We start from the raw sequence: 22,207 nt of genomic DNA, 5'->3' as shown, positions 1-22,207 counted from the left end.
TCAACCGTCCACCTCGAGACAGGTGTTCCGCTTGTTCCTGCTGCGCGCGCTGGGAGTCTCGTCATGCACACTGCTGCCGCTCGCGCCACTCAAAACCAGATGCGCCTGAGTGATGGACGGACTATTTTAGAAACAGGAAGGGGATGGGGGTCTTAATTTAGCCGGAGTAGTAGGCTAAATTAAGACCCCCGCCCCCTTCCTGTATCTAAAATAGTGTTATGCTCAAACCAGCAACACGCAGTAGCCTAATTAACGATTCACAGATTTATGCTACAATTTATTGTAAGCAAATGAAGAAAAAACATCCAATATTGTTGTTGTTGTCTTGTTGGTTATCTTAAGTCAGTGGTTCCCAAACGTTTTGGCTTGTGAGCCTTTAAAACGAAACAATGTCGATTTGACACCCGTTGTCAAAGGTTAAAGTCACCCAAAAAGTAAAGTTGTTATCTGAGATATTTTAGATTATTATTTAGATAATTATCCATAAATTCACAAGAACAAAAAGGCAAAGACAAGTCTAAAAGTAAATACTCTGTGTAGCTTTAGTATCCTCGTGCTGCAGTGTGTGTGCTGAGCTGCATTGTTCTTTGTCCCCTTATGTCAGATCCATCCTCATGCTTAATGTTGCCAAGTTCTTTTATTTAAAAGCTTTGTACACATCCTATTTTCCCCAGACATACTGCTTGTGAGTGTGGCCAAAGAATCATTGTTTCATCAGTCCACAACACTTTGTTCCAGCACCTTCTTTGTGTGTGTGGCTAGATGTGCTGTGGACAGTGGACTGTGAAAAATCTTCCTTTAGACCTTAGGAGTCTGGATTGCAACCAATTAATTCCCAATAAATGCTTCCCAAAGTCAGCATGCATTTCTGTGTTTGAATATAATTTCAATAGGACATGAAATACATAGCTCACAGGAGTCCAAATAAAGCAATAACAACCATACAGTATGTTTTAATTAAACAAACAAATATGTGCTGCTTTGAAAAAGTAGTGAGTAAAGAATTAGCACTTAAGCCTTGAAGGTGTCTTTATTATAGTAATTGATGTTAATGTTAGTAATGTACCAACACAATACAGCATGTTCTTTCCTTCAGGAAACTCATCTCCCATTTTGCCCAGCAGATGGCAGCATTATCAAAATTAAAGCAACTGGGAGTGTGTTAAAGTGTAAAGTGTGTTTTCACTGCTGCAGGTCTAGAGGGTGATGTTGATCCACAGACACCTGAAATGATGCATCCTATTGAAGAATACAGTGTATTTCTACCTTCAACAGCCAGGCTTCTACTATCATGTTTGGGGTTTAAACTTTCACTTTTGTTGTGTAGGAATAGTGGATTATTGATGTTTCTGATTTGTAATATTTAGACCTAAACATCAATATCCCACAATATATTGTGCAAGAGTGAAATATCATGTTGACAGACACATTTCAAATGATAAATACACACAAACTAGATCATTGAAAATACCCCTGAAGCATGTAAATAATCAACCGGCTGTGTTGGCAAATACATATGTTGATATAAAGCATTTACATTTAACCTGGTGCACTGCTGTCCATCATGTGATTTTATGTGAAATACCACCACTGTATTAAACTCAGGTATGGTGGAGTTTGTTTCAGACTTACCACTGGCATCTACAGAAGCCAAGAGTGGATATGGCTGCAATCGTGTTTTCATTATCTCAAGATGTCCTGCTGCTCATATTTTGGCATATTTAACTATGAATTGTGATTTGCCTTTTGGGTTGTAGGAACTTGAGAGTATAGCTGAAACAATTAGTCATTTAATATATTAGTTAATTCTAAATAATTGTCAGTTGTTATGATAATTGATTAATGATTTTTAATTTTTCAAGCAAAAATACCAAGTAAATGCTTTTAACTGCCTCTCAAAAAGTAAGATTTTCAGCTTTTCTCTCTTTTTATAATTTGGACTGTTTATAACATTTTATATTTGGACTCTTGGTCAACCAAAACAAGACAATTAACTATAAAAACAAATGCAGGTCTAGAGGGTGATGTTGTATACTGTACTATAAACTATAAAAATGAATAAGTCACATTGGACATTATAGACTAAACGATTTATCAATTAATTGCAGAAATACATCCTTTCTATTTTCTCGTGATAATCATCTTGTTTTCTCAGGAAAACAACAAGACTTCTTAGATGACAAGATTATATTTCCATTCTCATTGAAATGACCCTATATTTTCTTGAGATAATTAATTGGTTATGACAAGAAAACAATTTTGTTATGCTAAGATAAAAATATACTTTACCTTCTTGGGGAACAAATTACAAGCACAATGGCGGCTCTCTGCTTCTTTAGACATTTACACTTCCTGTGGTAACCTTTGAAATATTGTCTCAAAACTAAAACAGTGGAACTATTGAATATAGGTGTGATAGCATGAAAGTTGACTCTGTGAGTTGATTAGGAGTGCTCAAACAGTGGAGTGCATCTTATTGTGGAAGATGAGCAGGAGTTGTCGAGCATTCAGAAGGACCTTCATTGCCTGCATCATTCTAACAATCCAGACTATGAATTGGGAGACCATTATTGTTTTGTCTGTGGTGCAGAAATTGTCTTCCATGTCAAGAAGCCCTGCAGAAATATAACTAGACATATTTTACATCTGCCTTTTGAGAAGCTGCAATGCCAGCTAGAGCGCCTTGTACCTATGGTTTTTCTTTTCCAACCCTTCCGGTGTGCAAAAATAACCAAGACCACTTTGCGGTTGATCAGGCGATCTCAGGCGAGAGTAAGTGGTCCACATCTTTGGTTTGCTTTTTCTGCAAGAGTTTCTCTGCACTCACCTGTCCGACAAAAAAGCTACATGGACAGCCTCAAAATATCTTTGTCACTATGCTTTATATAGCCATCTCCCCCATGTAGTCAGTTGAACCTGTGTACATGTAGGAATGGTCCACATATGAAGCACTTTCTCATGGACAAAAATATCATGGTCCACTTGCACAACAAACAAAAGTAAAAAGAAACTGTATTTGTGGCTTATACAGAAGAAGCATGTGACATATGGAGACCTAGAAGCGACAAATGTCATGCAGCTCTCTGTGACTCTCAGCACTTTTATATCTGTCAAATAAGAAAATTACCCACTTTGTTTCATGGGATTATTATGTCTTCAGTGTTCAGACATACTTTGATCAGGCAAATCTTGTGAATCTGGTGGATTAACCATGTTTAAAGTGGGAGGATTAAGTTGTTTTTCTTCCTTTTTAGCCATGGTCTGTCAGTTGGGCCACCACTTTGGTCCAGACTGAAATATTTCAGTAACTATTCAATGGATTGCCATGAAATGTTGTGCAGACAGTCATCGTCCCCAGAGAATGAATCCTAATGATATGAGCCTGACACACACAGTCAGATCTTAGAAATGTTATTGTTTAATTCCAACTCCTACTGTACAAGTAAATCGTCTGTGATGTAAAGCCAAAGCTCACATTTTATGTGTTCACACTGTATGGTCCGATCGTCAAGCCACAACCTGAAAGCTCACCGTGTACATGTAAATAGAAATTTAAAAGGTCTGTTAGCCCCTGTGGACCCTTTTGGCTATTGAAAATAGTCAGTTCTCGCTCTGCTTCAACTGTGTGAGAACCTGACATCAGCCAACACAACTTCCTGATGGTAGCGTCTATCAGCCGTTCTGGAGCAGTTTATCGGTCCTCACTCCCCACTGTACACTGTACGGCAAATAATTCCAAACGAAGCTGTACTTCAGTCTGACTCTAAAGAAATCATACAGTGTATCACCAGCTTTAGTGATTTTGTAAAAACCTTCATGATCTCCTCAGTTTTTTCTCCAGAAACAATTTATAAGGAATTTTAAAAAACACACCATGGTGCTGAGAATAAGACTGAACTTATACTTGGTGACTGACCCTTTCTAATTAAATTAAGATATTGAGTTTTATGTGCAGCATGAAACAAGCAAACTGCCTTTATGAATTCAAATACATCTTCTGTGCTATGTGTAATATTTATGGACTTTTGCTCCAGTTTTTTCCAGTTGCTAAATGGCAGGGAAAAAAGACATTCAGATAAATAAATAAATAAATATAATGCACGAGTGACCCAGTGGTTTTACCAGCAGATTCAACTCCCAGATAGCAGAACAGTGCTGCTCACTGGACTATGAACAAGAAACGCTGGAGTGCAGTCTGTTCAGAGCAATGATGTGAAAACAAATTGGTTTAAAATACTTGGCAGTAGATGGGTAGACACTGTTTTTTAGTCATCCATCATCCACCTTTCATAAAATAGATATTAAAAATACTTAAGTGAGTTAGCTTTAGTGTCCATACAAGACTGGAGTCTATCACAACATGCAATGTGTCAAATACAGAAATACATGCAGGACAGGTCACAAGTCCACTTCAACACATACACAGGCAGAAAAACATAGTTACATGTGTGTATTCAGCAGTGTTTTACTCTGCTAATTATACAGGTATGTGTTGTGTACCTTCAGGCAGTGAGGTGTGGCTTTTCTACCAAGGGACCAGCTGTTTAGTGTCGTGATCAGGCTGTGCTGCTGACCCGAGTGTCGAGTGGAAACACAAACAGGATTGCAGCATCAACCATGGCAGGATTTTCAAGAAGTGAGCCTAGCAGTGCCTTTTATCTCATTAAACTCACTGTCAGCTAAAGACAGCAGTAAATTAACACTGGACAATCGACAGATCTAATTCTGTTCCACCTTCTTCTGAAATCACCCATTTAAAGACATTTATATCGCAGCATTATGTCCACGTGGGCTCCATGAGTGCCTATGTGGCCTATGGTGCCAAAGGGCTAAGTGGTGTCCATGTGCACTCTTGCCTAGGTACCACATAAGGTACTGAGGTACTTTGCATTTATTTGCATTATAGCCACTATAGATTTGATAAGGTGGGGCCCATGTGGGAAAACTAGCCCCAAGTGGGACATCGGTGGGCTAGTGTGCAAATTTAAATGATAAATTATCTAATGTAAATAAATAAACAACTACTTTTTCTAGTTACATCTATTCAAACCGCCATTACCTGCACCAGGTGCTTCCATTGCTTCTATTATTCATCTGTAAAGATCTCTTGACCCACCTACATGAAAAATAGAAACACAATCACTATGGTACACAGGAAAATATTGTGGACCTGTTGACTTACCTGCATGCCTGTCTTCTGTCAAGCAATGTTAATTATTAAAGACACAAAGGAAGTTGAGGGAGTGAAGTCACTAAGGAGAGCACCTTGTAACGGTTGTCCTCCTGCTCCTGTATCAGCCAAACCACTTAAAAGAAAAAAATAAAACCACTGTAAACAACGTCTGACTGGACAAAAAAAAGCTACTGGCAGTGAACCCTACATCTTTGTTATTTCTTGGAATTGTAAAACTGTTAAAGTTTCTCAACCATGAATATTTTCTTTACTCTTTTGAAATGTGTTATCAGTGAGGTATGTTTTACTACCCTTAATATACTTGATTATTCTTTTAAACACTATAAGTTGTCTTCATCCAAGATTGTTAAGATAGTTAAAGATACTATGCAAGTGTACAATATTTTTGAGAATATTTGTGATTAGGAAAGTCAAAATATATATGTGAAAATGTGGTTAAGCTTTTAGCATGGATAACCAAAACATTGGCACCAAAATTGATTTATTCTTTTTTTTTTTTCTTTTTTTTTTACAGTGCACATTATACAAAAATATAAAGTACCAAAAGTTCACAGTGTCCAAAAGGCAGTGTTAAGTCAAATTCACATAAATCATATTCACATAAATGATATTCAGCAGAAGTGTCTTTTGCGAACAAAACAAATCCATTTATGGATCCACTGACAAATTGTGAAGATATTCTGTATCCAATGTGCAATGGTTTTTCCAACTTCACAGCAAAAAGGCTGTCGAGGCTTTTGAATACAAAACACAACCTTTTCTGTCTGAAAATGAATATTCCCATTATTTAGGCCAAATACATACAACCATATTTGTACAGTTTACACAAACATGTACTGTTTATTGATGTAAGTGTCAGCCCATGCAGTCACTCATACCCAAGCACCCAAACATGAACACCTATCATCAGGGCTGTTTGTTTCATGCTACATTACACTGCAAGTTGTGAGAAACACCTGAATACATTTCTTGGTATTTACAGTTTGGAAACACAATATGCAATATATATTTTACAGCAACTAGTAACTTAAATATTAACACTGAAATGTGACAGGAAACCTAAACGACAGCATTTTGAACTTGTTTTAAAGGACAAATATTATTTAAAGCCCCTATGTGTAGATTCATAAAGGTAAGGCGTGCAGAGTCTTTTTTAAGCACGTAGTTGCTTTAATAGCCTGCTACTTTGGGCTGTCAGCAGTAGAAAACGTGTAATTTCAGAATAATTTCCAAGGGAAAACAGAGATTATGTTCAATTGGTACACTTCCAATTATTTGCCTAACCTCAAGATACCTTTAGTTTACAGCAGGCAGGTGTATTCAACATACATGGAGAATAAAGTTTCTAATAGTGGAGGGAAAATGAATGAATATATGAAATGTATTTACTTAGCTTTAAATGAAGCAATTCCATCAAGGACATTCCTATTTTCCCCTATAATTTCTTTTAAATTACATTGTTTTCTTCAGAAATTATGGACCCCTAAAACAAAGGCATTACCAAATGTGTACGTCACTGGGAACATGTAACACTCATGTAAGTATAATGCCTACATAATGCACAGAAACAAGCAACAGGAATGTGAAAAACATTTTCATACAAGCACCAGTTATCCAGGTAATGTCACACTCTGTGAGCATTTATACCTCATACGCAACACATGTAGACAGTCATTCACACTCATTTTAGAGTATCTAGTTCACCTACATGTTTTTGGACTGTGGAAGCAAACTGGAGCACCTGGAGGAACATGAAAGAGTGTAAAAAGTCCAAATAAAGTGTTTTTTAGTTCTCTCCAAATTTGCTCACTATTACTTGTATTCAGAAATGTAAGAAAAAAACATTTAGTGCACTTTATGTTTAGCATAGCTAATCAGAACTTATTACCTTGCTGCATAACATTTTCTGCATTTAAAAGTCTGATAGATGTTTCACCTGCTTTTGGGCAGCCTTTGATTTCCATTCATTTCAGTACATTATAAAACAAAATGTAGAGACTTGAGAGTTTCTTGCATGGCACTACAGTTGAAAGTGTGAAATCCTTTAAAAAAAGCCTATGGCTGATTTATGGCGTGTTCATGAAAGATAATAAAGACATAGCTGTATTATATTGGGTAATTTTTAACAGTAACCATAATGCATTAACACTCCTGATGGAAAATAGAAGTGTGACTGAAACACTGAAAAATGCCCCATATATTTACAAAATCAAATCATTTTGTTTTCAGCAGATACAGATATGGTGACATCTGTGAACACCCCTAAAATAATTCATATAACCTGCTGACAGAACAGTTGACAACCTTACATTTTCAACAATGTACAGTACATAGCGAGGTGTGTCAAAAATGTCCTCGTCAGTGTTGTTTTCCAATGTGGACTCTGCTAAACATAAAAATTAAAGCAAATACGCCAGAAATCTTCAACTCTGTTAATTTCTTTGCTCCATTCACATGCTGTGAAGCATGAAATCTGTGGTTTTTACTCATAGATATCAGCCTTTACTGATGACAGCCCACACTTAACTAGTGTCCAAGCAAGATACAGTAGTAATGAGTCCTCACATGCCAAAAATGCCCGAAAGCAATAACCATCAGATGAGTCTCTTCTCAGTCCGGTGGATATCCAGGTACATACAATGTCTGAAAGCCTTGAGCTCTGGGTCCTACCCTGCTTCCACAATGCCCTGAGCACACACACAGAGAACCTCAGGGTGGGTTATGTAAGTAGAAGGGGACACCTGTACTGTAGGTGCTGGTTTCATTTTAATTTAGTTCAAGTTTGTCCTGTGAATTTACACCGTAGTCCACCATCTTGTAGAATATTACGTGACCAGAATCCAAACTGCAGCATCATACTCATAGACTAGTGTGCTTTCCGTGTTCAGTGAAGGTGGGAATTTTGTTGTATGGAAGGCTAATGTGACTAAACCTTCAGATGGCTAACAAACGTTTTTCCACAGTGCCAGCCTAAGTGTTGGACGCGATAGCATGTGCGTATAATTTGATTGTATGTGGTGGATATGGTGTATGCTCTAAGCCTTAAACTCTGCATGCTGTAGCAACTTAGAAATTTAAAAACTTATGATGTAAAACATTTTACATATGTAATTAAGAGCCATAAATTTCATAGAGTATCTACACAGAATTGGTAAACTGGAACAACTTTCTTCTGAAGAAATGGCCCCTACTAAACTGTTTGCAAGGAGGTCTGTGGAGTATCCAGAATAAAGGAAACACTGTTTTTGGAAAGAGATGTTGGTGCTGAATTTCTTCTAGTTTCGGTCAATACCATAAAACATTGAGATTTCTCAAAACCTGGGCAAATAAAACAGAAACTATCTGCATGGCAAGATATCAGAAAAGGATGCAATTTGGGTTAACCAAGCTTTTAAGATTTCATTAACAGATCTACAAATTAGACTGCAACACAAGAATGATTTTGGTGTCTTTCTTGACCGACAGTACAATCTATCAAAATCTTTTGAAATGTTTTGAATGAGAACTTGGTTTGCTTTTAGAGCCTGGCCTCCCCTCAGCTGTGCATGTAGGTCCTGCAGGGGGAGTCTGGGTGGAAGTCATACTTGCTCAGGCTGGGAGGGTAGTAGGTTGTGGTGAACATATTGCTGGAGGGCAGCGGTGAGGGGAAGTGGTTGCACGTCTCATCGTTTACGTGGAGATTGTTCTTGTTTAGCGTCTGTAGTGAGGAAACATTTAGAAAAGTTTTTGTCAGATAAAAGGCACAAAAATAATCACCATTCCAAAACTAAGACTTCAGTTACTTTGTCACATTTCTTCCTCACTTTTACTTGTCTCTCTCTTCTTTAACTGTCTAATAAAGACAATTGTTCCTACAATTTAGGTATATAATGACAAACAATTGAACCAGCCCACCTTAAACTCCATGGGGATGTACTTCTCATTCTTTGGCGTGGCGTTGCCCCGCTTGTTGTAGGTAAGGTGGTTGGGTGTGCTGGGGTGGATGACTGATGACTCTGCTGATGGTCGGTTCAGGTGGTGGCAGTAGGAGTAGGCAAGCGCTGACAGTAACGCTGCGGCAAAGAAACTGGCTGAGCCCACAGCTACCAACTGGAACAAAGTAAAGGCTGGGAACAGAGGGGTTGGAGGGGAAGAAGGGAAAGAGAGAAGATGAGACAAATGGGGGCACTGAAGACTGAAACATGTAGACTAATTGTTGTTGATAGGGACTGGGTTCGGATCATATGGAGAAATTAGCTGAAACAATTAACATTTGCAGCAAGGAGATTATAGATATGATATAACCCCGAGGAGTCTATGTAGTAGGTGGTGTAAACCTTTGAGCTGGAATGAGGCAGATTTGAGGGCAGGCTTTAGAAACATAATGCTTCTGTGTAACAAGATGAAAACTCCTGTTATGCAAGAGGCCGTTGGAGGCTAAATTCTTCATTACACTCAACAAGTCATTGAATGAACAACTTTAAGAGGTTTTCCTAGTCTGGTTCCTCTGAAACCTCTGAATAGCTGAACATCTCATTTATGTTTTAGTGGTTCAAATAGACTTGGTGATGTGCTCATTGGCAGCTGTTTCACTGGATGGAAACACAACTGAGCCAATAAGAGGTTTGTAGTCAGGAATGGGCGAAATAATAAAAATGACCTAGATGAGACAGATAAATTGGTCATTACTGATTGGTTAGGGACAATAACAACCCCTCGCAAACAGCTAACATGACGCAATTTTAGACAAAATAATGAAGTGGAAACGAAATGGCAATTCAGTGAACTTATCAGCTTAAGTTTCTTCCTCTGAGGAACCTGAATGTGCTCAACAAATAACATGGTAATCAGCCTATAACATGATGAAATGATCAAAGCAATGGGGTTCATCCTCACGGGACCATGAATATTCACCATAAACTTCATCCAAATTCATTATATGGTACGCAAAGTCGATCATATGGTCTAAAAATGGAACTAGAAGAAGGGTCATGTTATCGACCAATTTGGGTAGAGATCCTCTGGAAAGCATGACCGTGTTGAATGACAAACTATCATAATGGAGACCTCAAGTATGGATAGCCAGAGTGGACGGTCAATGCAATTCAAAATTGACCATTTTACTTCAGGGGGACACTACAGGAAAGATCATAACCTTTTTAAAATGAGATGTTGACATTTATTGTGTACAGCAGAAATTGTGGACTGATGGTACTTTCAAGAGTGGGCAAACATCATCCACTGGAGGCCATGAATATCCACAGCAAATCAAACGTTTATCAGGTGTCAATGTCAGGAAAATCTTAATGGTGGCTCTAGACAACATTTCAGGGATCTGGCAGTGAAGGAGAAACCTTCATTATACTGGGACTTGATGTCACTGTGTAGCTGCTATCTGACTTCATCAAAAGGGCAATTCTGACTCTACAGTTTGCCCAGTCTGATGCCACAAGCAAAAGTCAATATGTTACCAACTGCCAATAACTTTGTAACTTTGCAACAATAACTAGATGTTGCTACATTTTCAGAGACTGAAATTAAACATAAAATAGATTTACTCTGGATATAACAGGAGATTGAAGGCATAAAACAGAGGAGCCCACATATACAGGAGGTGTGTGTGAGATGGGAACAAAGTATAATCATTTAAGAGACATCACTTATTCTTACTCACTTCCACAGCTCGTGTCCTCCTGTCCGGGTAAAATGACTGGGGAGAGACGGACAGACAGAAATGAAAACAGAGAGAGAAAAAAATGTAGTGAAGTAAAATCACTGCAGCTCCAAAAGATCAAACAACAAAAATGACTAGACCAATTAATTTCTCTCAAAGGCTTCACTGTTCTGGAAGTAGGCAGAATGCTGACATCTCCTTTAAATCATTATTTATTTTAATTTCTACACGGAGTGAACAAGTCAGCATTCACTGTCTGATTAAACATTTGTATGACTAACTGGATTTTTCCAGTTTATATCAGCAGCTGTCTGCAGACTATTTGCAGAAAACTTGTTCCAGCAATTTACTAATAAAAGCATGTGCTTACCTGGCACCTCATGAGGCTGGCACTGCCTAGACTGGGTGATGTTGCCCTGGCAGAGACGGGCCTCAGCCTCCTGGTCCTCACCACAGCGACGAGTGCGATGCTGCAGACCCTCCTCATCACAGTCCCCCCACTCTGTCCATTCACCCCAACCTGATGACCAAAGAAAAGAGTGGACAGAAGGAATGAAAGCTCGAGACTGAAAAAGAGAAACTGAAATAATACAAAGGCACAAGAACATTTATTGGTTTTCTGTCTGTGTGGTTTACCGCCATTGCTTTATTGTAAATCCAGGAGGCTGATTTCTTTAACTTTCCAAGCAGGTTTGGGACACAGATTTGATCTTCTAGTGTCAATACATACAACCTGTTTTTAAGCACATTTGAAACTTCACATTCTGTTCAATAAACAAAGACAAAGTAAATAGAAATAGAAAAATAATGTCTAAAAATCTCTTGTTATTGTGAATGCTAGATTGTTGGAAAAGGAGCAGATTCTTTTTTTTAAATATACAATAATATTTTGGGATCTGTTTCTGTTTCATTCTATCTTCTGTTTCCTGTGGTATAGATGCAGCATAAGCATGAAACTGCCAATAAATATTACATATCTCCACTTTAAAAGAAAGCGACCAAAATTCTAAGAAAAAAGGTATTTACCAAGAATTTAATGGGATTATGTAACCAGACCAATCCATGTCTGCTTTCTAGGAAAAGGCTCAGTAACTGTAGTGGGTTCCTTTTTGAACCTCCATCATAAAAGTGGTTCTTGACAGGACAAAAAAGGCAGTAAGAAGTATCTGCTTGTAATGAGATATACTTAAACGGACACTGTTCATTCAAACAGTGTGCATGTTGAGAAATGTTGGCCACGTAAAAACGGCCATCACCAGCCAACAGCCAGTCACAGTTCAGCCTCCTTGTGTGCCTACTGGGTTACTGTGTTTACTTATCAAGTGTAAAATGAGAAGCTTTTTACACCAAATTTGCTTTCCACGTCTTTACTTTCATTTAAATTTGAAAGAAATAAAGCTACACACCCCGTTGTGGTCAATGGTAAAATCTGAGTCTTTTTTATCAACTGTTTGTTTTCTGACTTTCAGCCAATTCATGCAGGGATAGTCTCTAACAACCACATTGTTTGCCTTCTCAACCCAAATATTGATTCACTACTTGCTGTGTGGAGGAGATTTCCCATCAGTGTCCATACAAACACCATTATTTAATCTGTGGAGACAGTGTCCATCTGTGGAGTGTATTTATGGTGTAACACTTATGATAAATTACAATAACTTTGTATAGCACTTTTGGAAACAAAGTGACAAAGTACAAAGCAAAACAGCAAAATGAAAATGAACACAGGGTCAGAAAAGAATGTCAATTAAAATAACCAGCATGCAAAAGCATAAAATTATTCACGTTGTCCACTACTATTACTGCTACCAATACTACTAACAAAAATTGCAATTAAAGCCAATGTCAGTACAATATCAATATTTTTTGGTGTCTCCAGTAGCTGTACCAAAAAAGTCAGCCGTAGCAGTCAGCTATTTTGCTAAATAATTTCTTAATTAATTATACCACAGCCAAATCTGAGAGCTTGTATATATTATTAATGCATTATGAGCCATTAAATATAATTCAAAGTAAAAGGTTTTAGATGAAACTTTTCCATAATGCAGCTATACATATGCTGTCATACCTTCACAGGCATGCGTATTACAGAGCGCCTCTTCAGTGTGCAGGCCTATACAGATGTCTCCTCCAATGGCAGGGGGCGGGTTGCTGCACATCCGAGTTCGCTGGTAGTGTCCGCCCCCACAGGTGGCTGAGCACTGGGACCAGGAGGACCAGCAAGACCAGGCTCCACTCACTGGAACACACACACGTAATAAACCTGATTTATGTAATGTACATATTCTGGTATTGCAACTTTAAGTGACAGCCAGGACCTCCCTGTTACCTGGGCAGGGTTGAATGTTGCACTCCTGATATTCCACCGGGGATCCTACGCAGGCGCTGGGGTTGGTCCTGCCCTCTGCCGTCGAGCAGCTACGTTTCCGGGTTCTGAAGCCTCTGGAGCACTTCTGAGAACAGCTGGACCACGTTTCCCACGATCCCCAGCGCACACCTTGCGGCTGGGACAGAGTTCGCCCACTGGTCTTCACCAAGTCTTCAACCAGAGCTGGAAATACACAAAAACACCATAAATAATGATTTTTACTAATCCATTTGAGATGATAAACAAAGTGCTGGAGCAGCGAGAAAGAGAAAAAAAAAGACTGAAACAACTTTCACTCAAAGAAAAAAGAGTGAAAGTTGATGGGGATATCTTCAGATCCACCCTGCTGAGCGAGTGTCTTGCTCAGAAAATCAAAACTTATAAATTTTCCATGGAGTTCAGACAGCAGGATTTTATCTTGTTATTACCAACCTCAGGAGACAGACAGCCTCTTATGAAGCATTAATTAGTAAGGCGTAATGTGGGTCACATTTTAAAATGAACTAGTTTTTCCCGGTACACCTGCCACACACGCATAGGCATCCACAATCACAAATGATTTACATATGAATGAGGAGTACTTCCTGAGGCTTTCAATGAGGCCAGCAGAAATGTTTCTGTAGACAAGCGATTACATTTTCACCTTGTCAGCTTTACCTATTTTGGAGTAAATACCAATTCTGTACTGAACCTGATTCCATGAAGCATTTCTCTAAAGGATGGAGGAACTGGACGTGGGCCTCCCCATGACGGTTCAGTGATGTTTAATCAATCTGCTCATTGATGTCTACATACAGTGTGGCTATCCTGCTTTTCATGAGACCAGCAGTGTTTATTGTGGCAAACTTGGAGCTCTGCTGCCAGCAGCACAAAGACCAACCACAGACAGTTCAACTGAGCTGGTTTTACAGATACAGTACATTTAATTTCTTTCCAAACCTTTATTTAAACTCGAAGAACCATTGAGGTTGCCCTCATTTGCTATGATGTCGCATTATATACAAGTTTAAAAAAACGACAAATACAGATGAGAATAAAGTATAATAAATTAATAGAATATAACAGATTTCGCTCAAATAAATGTAAATCTTTTTAGCAGCTCTTCGGTAGTGTGCAGCATAAACACAAAATAGATAAATAAATAAAACAACATAGATGCAATTATAAATGTATACAAAAGCAAAACGATAAAAACGAGACAGAGTGACCTAAAATAGTGCAGTGGTGTTTAATAGCAGCATATGGACAGTCACACACTGAAGCAGGAGGATTTGTGATCATAGTTTTAGACTGTCCACAGGTTGGTAGAACATTGATTTTTAGCCTGTTAATAGATTGATATTTTTTAACACTCTGGGACTTTGACCTGTGAAAGGAGCTATATAAATAAACTTACTTACTTAAAGAGTTAGACCAGAATTAATTTTGTTTTTAGACCGGTCTAATCCAAAAATAAAGATTACTTTAAACCTAAATTTTGCCACCCTATCCCCAATTTAAGGTGGCATCTGGTTACACCAGTAGTCTAGCAGGTAATTACCACTCCAGCTGTGTTTCCATGGTAACAATCAAGCACACCTGCTGGCAACTGACAGAAAAAAAGAGGGAAATATGGCTGAATTTGTGATTTGCTAACACTGCAGAGCAACAAATGAGAAGCAGAAGAGCTGTTAAGCTGATGTTTCAATTAAATGTCCCCTGTTCATTCCCAGTACTCACAGTCAGTCTGGCAGGCTCCAGACCCGTCATTTGGGCAGAACCGGGTCTCCACCTTCTTCTTACTCAGCTGGAGCTGCTGGGGGTCGGGAAGCAGCGCCCGGCAGGTGTACCTGAATCTCTGCTCTTGCCTTGACCCATCTTGACTGACGTTGACTGGCATCCAGGGAGTCCAGGGGGTGTTGCGGCGCACCTCAGGGCAGGCCTCCAGGTTACAGGCCTTGTACTCCTGGAAAAACAGGATGGCGGAAGCAAATCACCATTAATGCAAATGAAAAATCTAAACCTACCTACTGCTGCCTGTTCTACTGCATTTTTCTTTATCTCCTAAAGTCATAACATCCCTGTTTCAGTAATTCACTATGAACAGCTTGCAGATCCACAATGCTGCCTTCACACATACTGATGAATAACACAAATATTTCTTCTGCAGGGATTATACAGCTAATTTAAGTGTTTAATAGGACTATTTAAACTCTGGCGGCTGTGAAGAGGCAAAGCTTAAAGCTTAAGGCCGCATGGAAGGCTGCTCCTGGCTAGAGACACACAATGATGCCTTCACAGTCAGTTCTGATTGAGTGGTCAAATCACTGAGAAGCAGTCGTGGGTTCCAAGAAAACACAATTGGAATTGTTTGTGGGTGGGAGCCCAGTGAGGGATCATGTCCTTTTGACAGCACTAGCAACTACTACTTGTCGATCAGGGCTCTTGTGAGTATGGGGCTGGGTTCTTGGAGGGACAGTGTAAATCTCTCTGTGTGTTACACCCTCTTTGTAACACACAGCACCTGCAGGTAAATGAAGTAGGTGTGGCAGTCTACACCCTACACAGGCCAAAGTCCCATAGTCTAGCCAGTTAATCTCCACACAGTTTACTGAGCACATTCATGCTCCCATGGGCATTAATAACCCAATAATCCATCCCCTTGCAAGAAAGTCTTAAGCATCTATTATTATGTAAATCATTTGTTCTCTGCAGAGAAACATATTGCTCATGCTTTTCAGCATGGCAACATCTTAACCTTTTTTAAATATACAAGCACTACAGTACCAAGGAACATCCAGGACAGCTGTTGCCATTCTCACAGGTTCTGGTCCTTGAGTGGACCCCCCCTCCACATTCACCACTGCAGTGAGCCCAGGGGCCCCAGGCTGTCCACAACACTGGCAGGGGACAAGGCTTTTTCTCATTGCACAGCCTGGAAACACAAAGACACTGATGTCAATCTTATCTGAAGGGGCGTCACTTTAACTCTCATGTAGTAATGATGGCTGCTGATGACATTTCAAGCCATATAGATGACATTTCTGGCTCCTGGTGCAGAAACTGATGTGAACACATTCTTTCTCACCTCTCCTCTCGACCCTGGCCTACACAGATTCGACCACCATGGCGAGGCGAGGGGTTGTTGCAGGACCGCTGTCTTACTTCAAATCCTATACCACAACTGCTGCTGCACTGACCCCATGAAGACCAGGGAGTCCAGCCTCCGTTCCTGAGGAACAGAGCGTGAGAGAGGAAACGTAAATAAAGTCTTTATAACGCCCTCTCTTTCTACTATTTTCATATTTATTAAGCCACATTTGGTGTTCTGAAATCAGCAGTATAGGGTCATGGATCTCTGAAGTAATAAAGATTACTCCTTGTTTTCGCAGTACATGCCTCGCAAAATTATTTATTCAGACTGCTGTGGTTGAGGGTCAGGGGTGAATATCTGCATAAAGAGACTATACCTGGAACAGTTTGCCACCTGGATAGTTGGGCCTTTACATTGGATCCCACCACACTGGGCCATGGGTCCGTCACACGAGCGGGACCGACACACACAGCTGCTAATGGAGCCCTCGCCGTCATTGTGGTTACAAGATTGCCATGGTGCCCAGGGACCAAAACCACCATCCTGTGTCAGGTTCCTCACCTCCAGAGGAGATAAAATGAACATGAATTTGCACCAAATTTGTCTAAATCTACAGCTTGATGCCTTTATTATTACTTAATATAAAGCTGCAGAAGATACCCCCCCCCATGTGATAAAAAAATCATAATTAACTTTAAAAATTCACCACAGAGGAACTTCTTATGAGCACTTGATAAAAAGCTAAGCATTTTCAAATACAGTGTTTATCCAGACAAATACACCAGACTATGTGTGCGCATCTTACTGGGCACTCAGTGATGTTTTGGGTCCACTGGTTCATGTTGGAGCTCTCCTCGATGGTTGTGCAGCGCTTCTGTTTGTGATCCCAGCCACAGTAAGGGTCCCGTGCTTCCATGCATTGACTAATATAAGTAGCAGACAATTAGTCAGGTAATTGTTGCTGAATAAGTCTTTCTGCAACACAGTCTTGTTTGCTATGAAATAATAATTCAAAATGGCATCAAGAACTCTAGTAGTCTGCATATCTGTACAATAGTTTCTCTGTATTAAAGAACTTCTATTGTGTTTATAGTAGGACGGCTGCTAGAGGGACTCAAACAGAGAAACTACTATATATTACACAATATTATGTAAGGTTGTCAACATATTCTATTAGTGTATTTATTGTCAACAAACTCATTAAATGCCTGCTTATGTAATGTCAGCTCGGAGACTGACGTTTCAAAAGCAGTTTGTTCACAGCGAAAATAAACTGGGCTCTTAACATAATCATCTTTGTCAGCGTTTACTGTGGGCTTTTCAGACTTGGCCGCCCTCATGTGTTTGTGTCTTTAACGGCACTAAGTTCATAAATCAATTTAAGTATTTTCAAGTTGATTTAGTACATTTGCACACTCAGCAGCAAACCGGATTTAAACTGCAACTTTTACTAAATGATCGACTGCAGATAATGGATTTTCATTTGCTTACTTAAAAATTACAAAATATTTATACTTTATCATATTTATGTTATTATAACTTTCATATGTTTGTAAGTCCAAGATCACTGATAGTTTCCTTCTAATCAATTTTAAACAAGACTGAAAGTTTTATAAATCTGCTACTTGTTATCTGAAAAATCGCCTTGGAAGCTGACGTTGCAGTTACCGTTCAGCTGGATAGCTGGAGCAGCGCTCTAATGGGATCTTCACCAGTCTGTCATCAAGCCCAACAATCAAAGATCTGTCATTGTGGAGGATTTGCAGGCTCTTGATTGGTCCGATTTGCCCTTCGGGGAGGAGCCTGAGCTCCTCCAGGTAGCAGCCATGAAGGCTTTTATTGGTTGTGGAGAGAGTTTTCAGGATGGTGCCGTATTCTGATTGGACAAGATGAACAAGGAGAAAAGTTCTGGGATGAAAATGATCTGGTGCATTGTATACTTTGACTATGTTGCTGCAGATAACAACATGGCCAAACCGATAATTTGCAAACTATCTATTACATTATTCATTTTAAATCAGCAATGCAACTAACTCTTTTAAAGAGGTGGTATTATGCTCATTTTCAGGTTCAAAATGCTATTTAGGGGTTGTACCAGAATAGGTTTACATTTTCATTTCAAACACCATATTTTCTGTCATACTGCACATTGCTGCAGCACCTTCTTTCACCCTGTGTTGAAGGCTTCTTTTTAGATATAGAGTGATACTTCTTGTCTCTAAATGATCTTTATTAATCTGTAACAAAAGTGTCTTTCATCAATAAAGTTTTAACTGAGCTCTGTCTCCACATCACAGTAACAACTTTATGTCCATTAACTGCTTGGAGGGTAGCTAGTGTTTGGAAGGGAGAGGAGAGGTGTGCTGCAGCACAGTGTTTTTCCACCGGCGTTTTTGAGGGCGTGTCAGACTAGTCGCTCGGCGAGCATTATGACACGTATTTTCTTGTGACATCACAAGAAAGCAGAAGTAAAGGCTGGACTACAAAGAAAGCTGTTTTCAGGTAGTTCAGAGCAGAGTTTTCTGTGGGAGATGGGAACTCCCTTTGGGGTGGACTTTGGGCTTTTTCACTTTGCAAACCTATAACATGTACAAAAAAGATATATAACTCAATAAAGGAGAGGGGAAAAGACAAAAAGTATAATACCACCTCTTTAAATGTTCGGTTTTAATTCTCTCCCGTCTTGCTCACCAGTGCCGATGTACATGACGTGGTAGAGGGTATCTCGGCCCTGCACGATGTCCACTACTAGCTTGGAGAAGCGCAGGTTGTCCTGGGTGAGCAGAGGGTTGACAGTAACTGGCTGCACCACATCATTCATGAGGAAGAGTCGCTGGGCGTCCTGAAGGCTGCGTTCTGTCAGGTTACCCCCGGGGCCGCCCTCCTCCAGTGTGCCACACTGAGCAGCCAGGAAAAGGAGGAGTTATTGTCAGGTGTTAAGGATGAAGAGGGGTGGTTTCTGTGGGTTTGTTTTTAACAAAAGGATCCAGCTGCTAATATTACCGATTAGTATGCTTTCAACTAAGCATAAATTAGAAACAGACCTTCGAAAATGTTTATATTTGTGTTATTTATCTTTTCAAAATTTCTACCATGAGAAAGTCAAAATGAGCTGCAGAGGGTCATCACTGATGATCACTGACAGTGTAAGTATATGTAAAATATATGCAAATGCATAATGTTGATTATTATTAATTAATTAAGAAAATAGATTACATCATCAGAAATTCACTACAATGTCCAAGCAGCCAAATTTGGGTAGCGTTTTGTATATTAGGTATATTTTATGGAGCTGAGCTACAATTTTCTGTGTACTATACCACAATACGCTATTCTCTGTAGTCGGCACACCAAGATGAATGGTCGGAAACTTCTTCACAAGCATTGGAGGGAAGGCTGGGAAATGTGTGACAGACCGAACGGTCTCACAGCTATCAACACAATGTTATCAGAGAAAAAGAAAAGTGTTTAAATAATGTGAGTTACCTGAAAATTGGGGATGGGGTTTGGGGTGGAGAGCCAGGCAGTGCGGGGGTTCTCCTGGTAGCGAAAGGGTCCGTTGAAGGCCTGGGTGATGGAGCTCAGATTGAAGGCACAGACAGCAGAAGCTGATATACTGTTCCTGAAGGAGGGGAGGATGTGATCAAAGTCAGATCTCAGCAGTTCAGTGAGAGAGATTGACTATTTACAAGGTTAGATCACTTCAGTAATACAGAAGCAGACGTGAACGAAGTCGCTTATGTAGCTGTCTTTTCATATACTCAAGGATTGTGGTGTATTTTACCGTATAGTTTACAGTTTTTTTTATTTGATGATGCAAAATGGCGTGACTAAATATTGACTTGACATATTATTATTATTATTATTATTATATAATAGAGAGGAAATACACGGTACTTGTACTTTTTTCATCTTACACGTCATACTTCCACTATGTACTTCTCAGAGGAAACAGTGTACTTTTCACATAAAAAAAATACATTATCAACTTATAAAACATGATGTCTTGCTGTAGGTTAAACTACCTGACAGTACATAAACTGGTTCTAATTAGCTCCACCTCAACCATTTTTTTAATATTGTGGTATTATTACTTTTACATAAGTAAAGGATCTGCACTCTTCATCGACCATTGATGTAAAGATAGTAGGAAAAACCTTATCAAGACGAGTCCACAGAATAGATTTTAACCAACCGACATTGTGAAAGAAAGAAATTAATAGTTTTCAAATGTCAGATTTACAGGCAGACTTTCAGGAATTTCTAATATCTGTCTTAATTTAGTGTTTCTGGTAAAAATCTAGACAAAACCTTGAAATTGTGGCATGATTTAGAGTTAGCAGAGGGAATTTATGTTGCGATGTAGTCTGTAATTCTTCCCATAGATGGTTAGGAAAATCAGTGCCTCATAATACTGTCAAAAATGCATCAGCATAAACCCTTAAACACCTGTAACAGTTCAACTCTGCATAGAAAGAGGAGGAGTGTCTAATCATGCTACCAATACTCACACATTAGTGGTGAAGATACCATAGATCAGGTCCTGCTCTGATAAATAAAAGGTACTCTGCAGCTCGTTGTAGTAAAAGGGAATTTCTCCTGAGCGTGAGCAGTTGAGTCTGGCCTTCATGAAAGTAGTCCAGGTGTCCTCCAGAAGGAAACGTCCACCCATATCGTTCTTACAGACCCGGGCCACGCGAGAGAACACGTTCTTCCCACAGTCGTTTTCAACTGCAGTTTCCCTCACGAAGAAGTAGGCAAACCGACCAATCTCGTAAACAGACACAAAATGAGGCTCTAAAAGACACATGGGAGGAGAGAAGAGAAGGTGATGATATCCACAAATAGAGACATGGATCAAAGGACAAATGAGTGTGGTGCCTTGTTTACCGTTGAGCCATTTGGAGTTATACTGGGCGGTGCGCAGTGGTGGCATGTTCCCCAGGCTCCTGTAGATGACAGGGTCACGTCCGGAGAAGTCGATCACCGTAGCAGCATACAACTCACCCCTCTCTGTTACCATGGCAGTAGAGTTGTGGCGCGGGTCATAGGGACAACGGGCAACACCGTTCACTGTGTCCAACACCTCACCGAGGTTTCCAATCTGACGGACAGAAAAAGGGTCTATTTTTTTAATTCATTTATTTTATGTTTAGTAGTTTGTGATGACCTGTTGTACCAACCTGCCTGGTGATGCAGACGGGGGTGAAAGCATTCGTCCCGCATGTGAAGAGCGTCTTCCCACTTATCAACAAAACCCGGATGTAGTTTTGACACTCCTCCTGCAGACAAACACGCCACCACTCATGAGAATCCTCTGTCATTAATAAAATGTGAACGGCCATTTCAGTTGACCACATTTTGAAAAGTGTGAACAAATACTGAGTTTAACCCAGAACACTACCTCAGACTTGCCCTTGCTCTGACATGAGCGCTTTGTGTCTTCATCGGGCGCCCATTCTGTCGCCTGTAAAAACAATAAGGAATGGTCATCACAGCACAGCCACGAGTCTAGATACCTACAATTAAAGCAACATGTAAAGAAGTAGATCAGAAAACACACATGGAATAATTCATGCAATATTTTAATGAATAGTTAAACAGTTCGGGAAATATGCTTATTCACTTTGCTGCAGAGAGTTAAATGAGAATACACTAATTAACACACTGTTGTGTGTTTAGACTGTTTAGACTGTTAAAAAGCAAAGTGTGGACTCCAAGAAGTCACTGCTTGTTGGAGACAAAACCTTTTTCTCTGTTTCACAACTTTTTTTAACTATTAACATCCATTATAAAATTCAATAAATATTTAAAAAAGGTACAAAATGTTATGGCCACGACCAAAAACAGCTTTTGCGACCAACTGAGGCCAGTTTGACAACAGGGAACACAGTACTGAGGTGATTTACAGTATCTCTC

The 22,207-nt window shown here is 39.5% G+C and overlaps 1 protein-coding gene across 2 annotated transcripts in view; it reads right to left on the bottom strand.

Annotated features, from left to right (window-relative positions):
- Positions 1 to 6,144: 6,144 nt before the first annotated feature.
- The window catches only part of LOC119903135 (semaphorin-5B-like), a 37,894-nt gene continuing 21,831 nt past the window's right edge, over positions 6,145 to 22,207 (bottom strand). For both annotated transcript variants that reach the window (XM_038719428.1, XM_038719429.1), the window contains 18 exons: positions 21,693 to 21,755; positions 21,472 to 21,570; positions 21,179 to 21,392; positions 20,800 to 21,085; positions 19,775 to 19,910; positions 18,980 to 19,187; positions 17,957 to 18,164; positions 17,094 to 17,211; positions 16,665 to 16,849; positions 16,283 to 16,426; positions 15,982 to 16,129; positions 14,935 to 15,160; positions 13,177 to 13,398; positions 12,916 to 13,086; positions 11,218 to 11,367; positions 10,848 to 10,883; positions 9,089 to 9,300; positions 6,145 to 8,891 (listed from right to left, as the gene is read on the bottom strand). In XM_038719428.1, coding sequence (XP_038575356.1) covers positions 8,730 to 8,891; positions 9,089 to 9,300; positions 10,848 to 10,883; positions 11,218 to 11,367; positions 12,916 to 13,086; positions 13,177 to 13,398; positions 14,935 to 15,160; positions 15,982 to 16,129; positions 16,283 to 16,426; positions 16,665 to 16,849; positions 17,094 to 17,211; positions 17,957 to 18,164; positions 18,980 to 19,187; positions 19,775 to 19,910; positions 20,800 to 21,085; positions 21,179 to 21,392; positions 21,472 to 21,570; positions 21,693 to 21,755 — 2,988 coding nt within the window. In that variant the 3' untranslated portion in view covers positions 6,145 to 8,729. The remainder of the gene's footprint in view (positions 8,892 to 9,088; positions 9,301 to 10,847; positions 10,884 to 11,217; positions 11,368 to 12,915; positions 13,087 to 13,176; positions 13,399 to 14,934; positions 15,161 to 15,981; positions 16,130 to 16,282; positions 16,427 to 16,664; positions 16,850 to 17,093; positions 17,212 to 17,956; positions 18,165 to 18,979; positions 19,188 to 19,774; positions 19,911 to 20,799; positions 21,086 to 21,178; positions 21,393 to 21,471; positions 21,571 to 21,692; positions 21,756 to 22,207) is intronic.

This window comes from Micropterus salmoides, unplaced genomic scaffold (genome assembly GCF_014851395.1).
Source record: "Micropterus salmoides isolate LMB-PRFRI ecotype aquatic unplaced genomic scaffold, ASM1485139v1 Ms_hic_scaffold_1, whole genome shotgun sequence".
NCBI classification, from domain to species: Eukaryota; Metazoa; Chordata; class Actinopteri; order Centrarchiformes; family Centrarchidae; genus Micropterus; species Micropterus salmoides.
This window is presented reverse-complemented; position numbering and strand designations above follow the sequence as displayed.